The sequence below is a fragment of the Canis lupus genome, chromosome 30, assembly GCF_003254725.2.
Source record: "Canis lupus dingo isolate Sandy chromosome 30, ASM325472v2, whole genome shotgun sequence".
In the NCBI taxonomy this organism is placed as follows: domain Eukaryota; kingdom Metazoa; phylum Chordata; class Mammalia; order Carnivora; family Canidae; genus Canis; species Canis lupus.
Genome location: NC_064272.1, coordinates 39,080,316 through 39,087,642, shown reverse-complemented (window position 1 = coordinate 39,087,642; position 7,327 = coordinate 39,080,316). Strand labels below are relative to the sequence as shown.

The 7,327-nt window shown below is 60.2% G+C and overlaps 1 protein-coding gene across 2 annotated transcripts; it reads right to left on the bottom strand.

Annotated features, from left to right (window-relative positions):
* Positions 1-1,660: 1,660 nt before the first annotated feature.
* Positions 1,661-5,499, bottom strand: LOC125754073 (translation initiation factor IF-2-like). Of its 2 annotated transcripts, XM_049104346.1 has the most exons (4): positions 5,337-5,494; positions 2,709-3,778; positions 2,164-2,395; positions 1,661-2,049 (listed from the first exon to the last, which is right to left on the bottom strand). In XM_049104346.1, the coding sequence occupies exons 2-4, from the start codon at positions 3,433-3,435 to the stop codon at positions 2,043-2,045; spliced, it is 966 nt and encodes a 321-aa protein (XP_048960303.1). In that variant the 5' UTR covers positions 3,436-3,778; positions 5,337-5,494; the 3' UTR covers positions 1,661-2,042. The 2 variants fall into 2 exon arrangements, with proteins under 2 accessions (XP_048960303.1, XP_048960304.1); XM_049104347.1 differs by lacking the exon at positions 2,164-2,395 and having other exon boundaries at positions 5,337-5,499.
* Between the last annotated feature and the right edge of the window lie 1,828 nt (positions 5,500-7,327).

The following is a 7,327-nucleotide window of genomic DNA, read 5'->3' as shown; positions in this document are numbered from 1 at the left end:
CTTCCCTTCCCTCTCTCCATCCCATTCCCGACTGGGCGTGTCATTTCCCAGGGTCTAAACTATTACCTCCAGGTCCAGCTCCTGGCTCCGGATGCAAATATCGAACAACCTATGTGCTTTCAGTTAAGCACTTAGTCGCTGCTTAGCGACCAGGGCTTTCAAAGGCTAACAGAGGTCCTCGGTCTCCTCTGCCAAAACTTTCCTCCCTCAGTCCTGCTCCTTTCCGTAAAAGGCACAACATCATGGGTCCCCTTCCTGGGATCTTGGGAGCAACTTATCTAGGAAGAAAGTGCCTCGGAAGAGGGCTCCAACCTGGGAAGTCTAAATATCATGGTTTCCTGCATCTGACTAGGGTTTGGAAAGCGATTCCTCAACCCGGCATCCGATGCCCACCACGACCTGGCCCCGGCCTGCCTCTCATCCCACCCCGAGACCAGAGATGGGCCAACTATGGTCCACCAGCCAAATCTGCCCCGCCATGTGCTTTCGTACAGCCTACAAGCAAAGGATGGTTCTTCATATCCTTAAATGGTTGCGAAAAAATCAAGAGAAGGATGATATTTTGTGACCCATGAAAATTATATGAAATGCAACGTTCAAAGTTGTAGCGGGACACAAGCCATGTGCCTTGGTGTACTTATCATCTATGGCTGCTCTCCAGCTACGAAGGCACCGTCGGGGACTTGGAACAGGGAACATATGACCTGCGAAGCCTAAAATAGTTCTTCCCTGGACTTCTACAGAAGAAGACCGCTGACCTCTTGCTATAGTCTGAATGTTTATATCCCCGCCCCCCCCCAAAAAAAAATTCATATGCAGAAATCCTAACCCCCCACTGTGATGATATTAGAAGATGGGGCCTTTGGGAGGTAATCAGGTCATGAGAGCGGAGCCCCCATGAACGGAATTAATGCCTTTTTTTTTGTTATTGTTGTTCTAAAACCCGGGATTAGTATCTTTATAAGGGACTTCAGAGAAGATCTCTCAGCCCTTCTGCCCTGTGTGGACACAGTGGGAAAAGCCCGTTTCTGAATTAGGAAGCTGGCTTTCATCAGACACAGAATCTGCCAGTGGCTTGATCTTGAATTTTCCCATCACCAGAACCGTGAGAAACACATTTCTGCTGCTTAGAAGCTCCCTCGACTGTGGAACTTTGTTCCAGCAGCCCCAGTGGGTTATACCCCGGTTCTGGATGAATCAAGCCATTCCCCTTCTCTTAAACATACCTTGCACTTTCCAATTTTGTCCTCACTGCTCTCTATTCTCTATCAAATCCTACCTGCCCTCAGGCCTTTCCAATAGAGCGTCTTCTAGAAGCTTCCACGTCTGCTTCACCCGGTGACTTCTCACTCTGCTCTTAACCCCTCCAGGAATACAGTTAGTGGACCTCACACCCAGGGCCTTGTCCTCACGGTTAGCTTTTCTGGAGTGCAGGTCATGTGTCCGCTCCAGCCTGGGAGGGAGGTGAGGACGGGTCAGTGTGTCCTCATCTTGCCTCCGGGGCCCAGGGCACGGCCTGGCAACACTGTCGGCGGTTAGAAGGTAGGTGTCGGGGTCGACATGCTCCTTCCCGATGGTCTCATCTACCTGACAACCTGTCTCCAAGCCTGTGAAAGAGCCGTGTATCTACTTAGGTGTTCAATTTGAAGGAAGATGCAGATTTAAAAAAAAAAGATTTATTTATTTATTTATGATAGACATAGAGAGAGAGAGAGAGAGAGGCAGAGACACAGGCAGAGGGAGAAGCAGGCTCCATGCACCGGGAGCCCGACGTGGGACTCGATCCTGGGACTCCAGGGTCACGCCCTGGGCCAAAGGCAGGCGTCAAACCACTGAGCCACCCAGTGATCCCCAGAAGATGCAGATTTTATCTAAGTTCCCTCTAGTGTATCTCCAGGAGGTGCTGAAGACAGGGTAGTGGCCTGGGCATCGATGCTGGGAGGCGGGGTGTAGCTGGGGGCAGCGGGCGCACAGGCCCCGGCTCCAGTCCCGGCACCCTCGTCTACCCTCCATTCCACTATTCCACCTCTCCTTCATCCGCGTCATCGTCTAGAAAATAGGGTGAAAATTGGACATCTGCGAGAACAGAGAATTCCCCGAAATCCTTTTTAGCTCCCAAACATAAGGATCCTGTTTCTCCTAAAAGCCGTCAGTGCGCCTCACGTGCCAGGAGACGCGGCCGTGCCAGCCTGAGCCAGGCCCACTCGGGCACCAGACATCCTTGTCACCATTTGGAGGCCAGGAGAGGACACCAAAGAGGAGTCGCCTGAGCAGGGCCGGTGGTCACGGTCCTGGGAGTGCCGGTCACGCCATGGCCTGTGTGAGTGGGGCTCCGTGGCATCCTTACACATCAGCGAATCTCCAGCTTTCGTGTTTGAATCACCTGCGGATCTTGCTAAAACAGATTTTGATTCAGCCCGTCTGAGATGGGGCCCAAATTCTGTATTTTAAACCAGCTCCCAAATGATATAGATGCTGCTGGTCTCTGGACCCCACTGCAAACAGCAAGGTAGTGCACAGCCTGTGCAGCTGTCTATGGCAGCCCTGACATGCACGCGACTCAAAGGCAGCAGAGCCGGGACTCAAATTTAGGTTTTTGGCTCAAAGTACAGTGTTCTCTACGCTAAGCCAGGGCTTTGCAACAAAAACCTCCACTCGGGGCCCATGGTCCCTGGGATCCGGAGAAAGGCCGATCAGGAAAGACTTACAAAAGAGAAACTGGATCAGGAGCCTCGTCCGGCCAGGGGTCCGCAGCAGGCACAAGGACAGGTGTGCGCAGGGGTGGGGGCGCCGCACGGGTGACCCGCTGGCCTGTGGGGCCCGGAGGAACGAGAGGACAGCAGCTGTGCCCCTGGTTCCCCAGGCCCCGGGGCAGTGGGTGCGCGGGCCCCTTCCACAGCCCAGGTTGCGCGGCCGGCGCCTGCCTGGGAGAGCCCGACACCCTGCAGGGGCCTGCGCTTGGTGCTGCCGGCCTCCCGGGGAACTGCGGGGGGCTCGGGGGCTCCCACAGGAGTCTCGGCTGGGGGGGCAACAGGACGTAATGGGGGGGGGCTGGGATCCACAGGAGCTGCCAGCGCGGCGCTGCAGGGCGCCAGGAGGCAGGCGCAGGGGAGGGCTTCTGCGCGGGCGCTCGGCGGGGCGGCTCAGCTGGCAGCTCGGCGCTGGGCGTCCAGGCGGGCCCAGGAGCGGCACACCTGCCGGGCCTGCAGCCCTGGGAGCCTCCCTGAAGCCAGTTGCGTGAGGCCGGGGCGTTCGTGGGGTGCCAGGCACGGTGCGCGGACGCCGAGGCTTGGGCCGTGTGCGCGGAGCCCGGGGCAGCGAGCGAGGCCCAGGCTGCAGCGCCTGCTCCTGGGCTTGGTCCTCTTGGTCCTGCAAGAGCCTTCCAGGGTGACGCCTCGGGCAGGGACGGGGGAGGGCCTGGACGCCGCTGTGCATGGCCCTGGGGGTGCACCCCTTCTTCCGCACCCGGGGGGCCAGAGGCGCACCGCACCCCAACAGGCCGCTGTTCCAGAAACTCAGGACGGCGACCCGGGATTCACCAGGCAGACAAACACGGCGGGAATAGGGATAGTGGGCAGGCTGCCGTGGGCCCCGGGGCCTATGGGGTCAGGACCACAGCCGTGGAGGACGCACGGGGACCGAGGCTCAGGGGCGGAACCGGGGGTGCACAGAAGCTAACTCACTCCCCGGACACCTCTTCTGCAATGAAAAGCCAGTGCACCTGTCCCCAGCGTCTGCCAGCTGCCAGGATAAATGTCCCATTTCTTCAACCATTTTGCTAGATTTAGCCAAAAAAAAAAAAAAAGGATTAGTTAATTAATAAATACAGGACACCCAGTTAAGTTTGAACTTCAGATAAACAGTAATTTTTTAGTGTAAGTACATCCTATGCAATAGTGGGGACAAGCTTACACTGACAACATTCTCCGTTGCTTTCTGAGCTTCAAACCTAACCGGGGGTCCTGCATTTTCTCCAGGAGCCCCATGCACACCCCGCCGCCCGTCCTGGCTGCGCCCCCTCTGCAAAGGGCCGGAGGAGGCCCAGGGACGCCCCAGGGGCCCGAGTGTGGTTCAGGGTGTCTTCAGGGGGCAGCCCCGAGCCCCGCCTGCAGGATCCCCTCCCTGGGCGCCAGGGGCCGGGGTGCGGGCAGGGCGTCAGGTCCTCTCCCCGGCTCCCCGGGCGGCGGCGGCCGCTCAGCCGCTTGGCCTTTGTTGCCGAACATCTAGGACAGTGTATTGTCCTCCTCCCCCCAGAGCGGGAGCTGGGGGCAGGGGGCCAAGGCTTTGAGAAGGGCCGGTGCGCCAGGGCTGCACGTGGCCGGCCCCCGCGGGGGCGGACTCCACACCTGCACACGGGTGTGCCCGCTGCACGCGCTGCCGGGGGCTCGCACACGCACACGGAGCGCTCTGCTGAAGCCGAGCTGTTGCAGGCGTTCCGGGCGGGCGTGTGTTCGTGCACACCGTGCAGCGGGAAGCGGGGGCAGCTCCCCTCCAGGCTGCAGAGCCCCGGCCCCCACCCCGGGGGCACAGCGGCCAGGCGGCAGGTGCACGGGCCCCTCCAGAAGGCCGCCTTCCCGGGGCCGCGGCCGTGGCGGCTGAGCGAGGGGTGGCGGACGGGATTCACGGGGCGCCCTCCGCGGAGAAGACACCAGCGGGAGGAGGAGGACGTGGGCTCCCGCTGGCAGATGGGGGGGCGGGCCGAGGACTTCGGGGCGCCCAAAGCTCCCCTTGGAGTCTGAGCTCCCTCGGGAGAAAGCTTCCCGAGAAACGCAGCAGGTGCCCCTGGTGCTGCCGCCGCCTCCAGTCCTCTGCGTCTCACCGTGTCACCGCAGGAACAAGGCCGTCGTGCGGCGGCAGGTGCCAACCCGACCCAGGGCCCGCCGCCCAGCCTCACGGCGCCGGCCCTCCACTGCCCAGGTGCCGGCTGGTGACCCCGCAAAAGCCAAGGCCAACCCAGGCTCTCCCGTGGCCCTACCCCGCACCCCTACCCTGCACCTCTAGCCTGCATCTCTACCCCGTGGCCCTACCCTGTGGCCCTACCCCATGGCCCTACCTCACACCCCTACCCCGCACCCCTACCCCGCCCCCTACCCTGCACCCTTACCCCACACCCCTACCCTGCACCCCTACCCTACACCCCTACCTCTCACCCCTACCCCGCGGCCCTACCTTGCACCCCTAGCCTGCATCCCTACCCCACACCCCTACCCCACGGCCCTACCCTGTGGCCCTACCCCATGACCCTACCCCACACCCCTCCCCGCACCTCTACCCCACACCCCTACCCTGCACCCCTAGCCCGCATCCCTACCCACATTCCTACCTCGCACCCCCACCCCGCACCCCTACCCCACGGCCCTCAGTGAAGCTGCCCAGCCCTTTACTCAGGGGAGACCCGACCGTGGGATCTGAAGGGACGGCCGAGCCGCTCAGTGGCCGCGTCACCTTGGAGCTCGCTGGCCGTCCCCCCGCCCACATCCTCCCGCCTCTGAGGTCCTGTGACCGGCTCCGCGCTGCAGTCCCGGGGGGGAGGGGCACCAGCCAGGACGGGCCAGGCCCGGTCTAGGCCTTGGCACCAGCAAAGCAGGACACACCCAAATGAGAAGTTTGGGAAGAATTATTCATTTCAAAAAAATCATTTTAGAGTCATAATGGAAAAACTCAGACCAGGGGAGGACTTCCTTACTCTATTATTTTGTGGTTTAGGAGCAGCTTTATTTTAATGTGAACATAGGAAGTGGGGGTGGGGGGCACCTTTATTCTTTTCCAGACTTCAGGCCCTGAGTAAAGCTCTCCATCGCCCCCTGCCCAGCCTGGCTCCCGGGCCCACGGGGAGGAGCCGCTTCCCGGCCTCTAGGCCCCTTTGTCCACTTGGCACAGGTGACCCGTGTGCCTTCTCTCTGCCGGCCTGAGCCCTGCATGGGGATATGGCAACGTCCACTCCCCTATCCACTCTTGGGGGGATGGGTACGCACGCCGACATGCCTTGTAGACCGTACAGGGCTGTGCGCCTCACCTCCAAGAGCCAGAGGCTGTCTTCCTCTCCGCCTCCTTCGACAGGAAGCCATCCCATGACCCGGCAGGATTACTCCCTCCTCCTCCACCTGGGCCCCCTGCGGCCGGGCCCTCTCCTGAGTGCAACAGCTGGAGCCCAGGGTAGGGATCGGTCTCGCCCCCAGCATCCAAGCCAGGCCCACCCAGGCAGTAGCCACTCAGGACGCCTCTGTTCAAGTATTCTGAACTGGGTTGACCTCGGTCACCAGAGACCCGCAGGGGGGCAGATTATTCTAAGAGAGGGTGGGGTTATGTGCCCAAGTGGGAGAAGCAGGGAGGCACATTAGCCTCCACCCTCACCAGGCCGCCCCTGGCACTTGTTGGCCTGGTGCCTTGCCTAAGCCACGGCTTCTTTCCGACAGAGATGCTGGTCCCCTTCTTGGGTGTCCCTGTGTCAGTGGAAAGGCTGGAACACACGTCCTAGTCCAGGGGCTGCGAGGAAGGGAAACCTCTGAATCATTCGGTAAAGTGCAACCTAAACGTGCTGCGGGTAAGGAGGTTGCTCCTAGATAAGAGGCTCCACGTCAGTTATGAATCTGTTCCAATTCCCAGCCTGACCTCCCTGGACGGCCCTGCCGGGGTTCCCTGGGCTGGCGTGGGGAGGCCCAAGGGCCCGCATCATGCCTGAGCCTGTCAGGTGCCTGGTGTCTGGGTTGCGATCAAGTGCTGGGCAGGCCCGGCGTGGGGTCGCCGCCTCCAGCAGCTGCCAGCAGGCGCCTTGCCTTACAAGGGTAGAGCAGGAGCAGACTGGCTCCTTGTGTGGTCCGGTGTGCCTCCCTGCGCCGGGGCCTGCCAGGAGCTTCCCGGGAACACTGAGGCAGAGGCAGAAGTCACAGCCCCAGGGGCTTAGAGGCAAGTCTGAGCTTTCAGCCAGTTACCTGGGGCAGAAATGCGGAGAAGCTGCCCACACACTCTCCAAAAGGCAGCACTGCCCTTGCTTCCTTCCTTCCTTCCTTCCTTCCTGAATAATGGAGTAATTCACTCCAAAGCCATCAGGACTCCTTCCCCTTCCCCAGTACATGTTGAGGCAGCAAGAAGGTTGGCGTGGAGCGGGGAGACGGCCAAGAAGTGGTGGCCAAGAGATCAGGAGATTGGCTACTTACAAAGGGATGGAGCATTGAGAATGGTGGGAGCCAGATTTCTCACTGAGAAAAGAAGCTACAATGAATCCTGTGGAGGTGGGTTGGAAATAGAGATATCCATAGGACTTATGGTTTTTTTCAATATATAGACATAGAGAGGGACACCTGGGTGGCTCAGTGGTTTGGCGCCT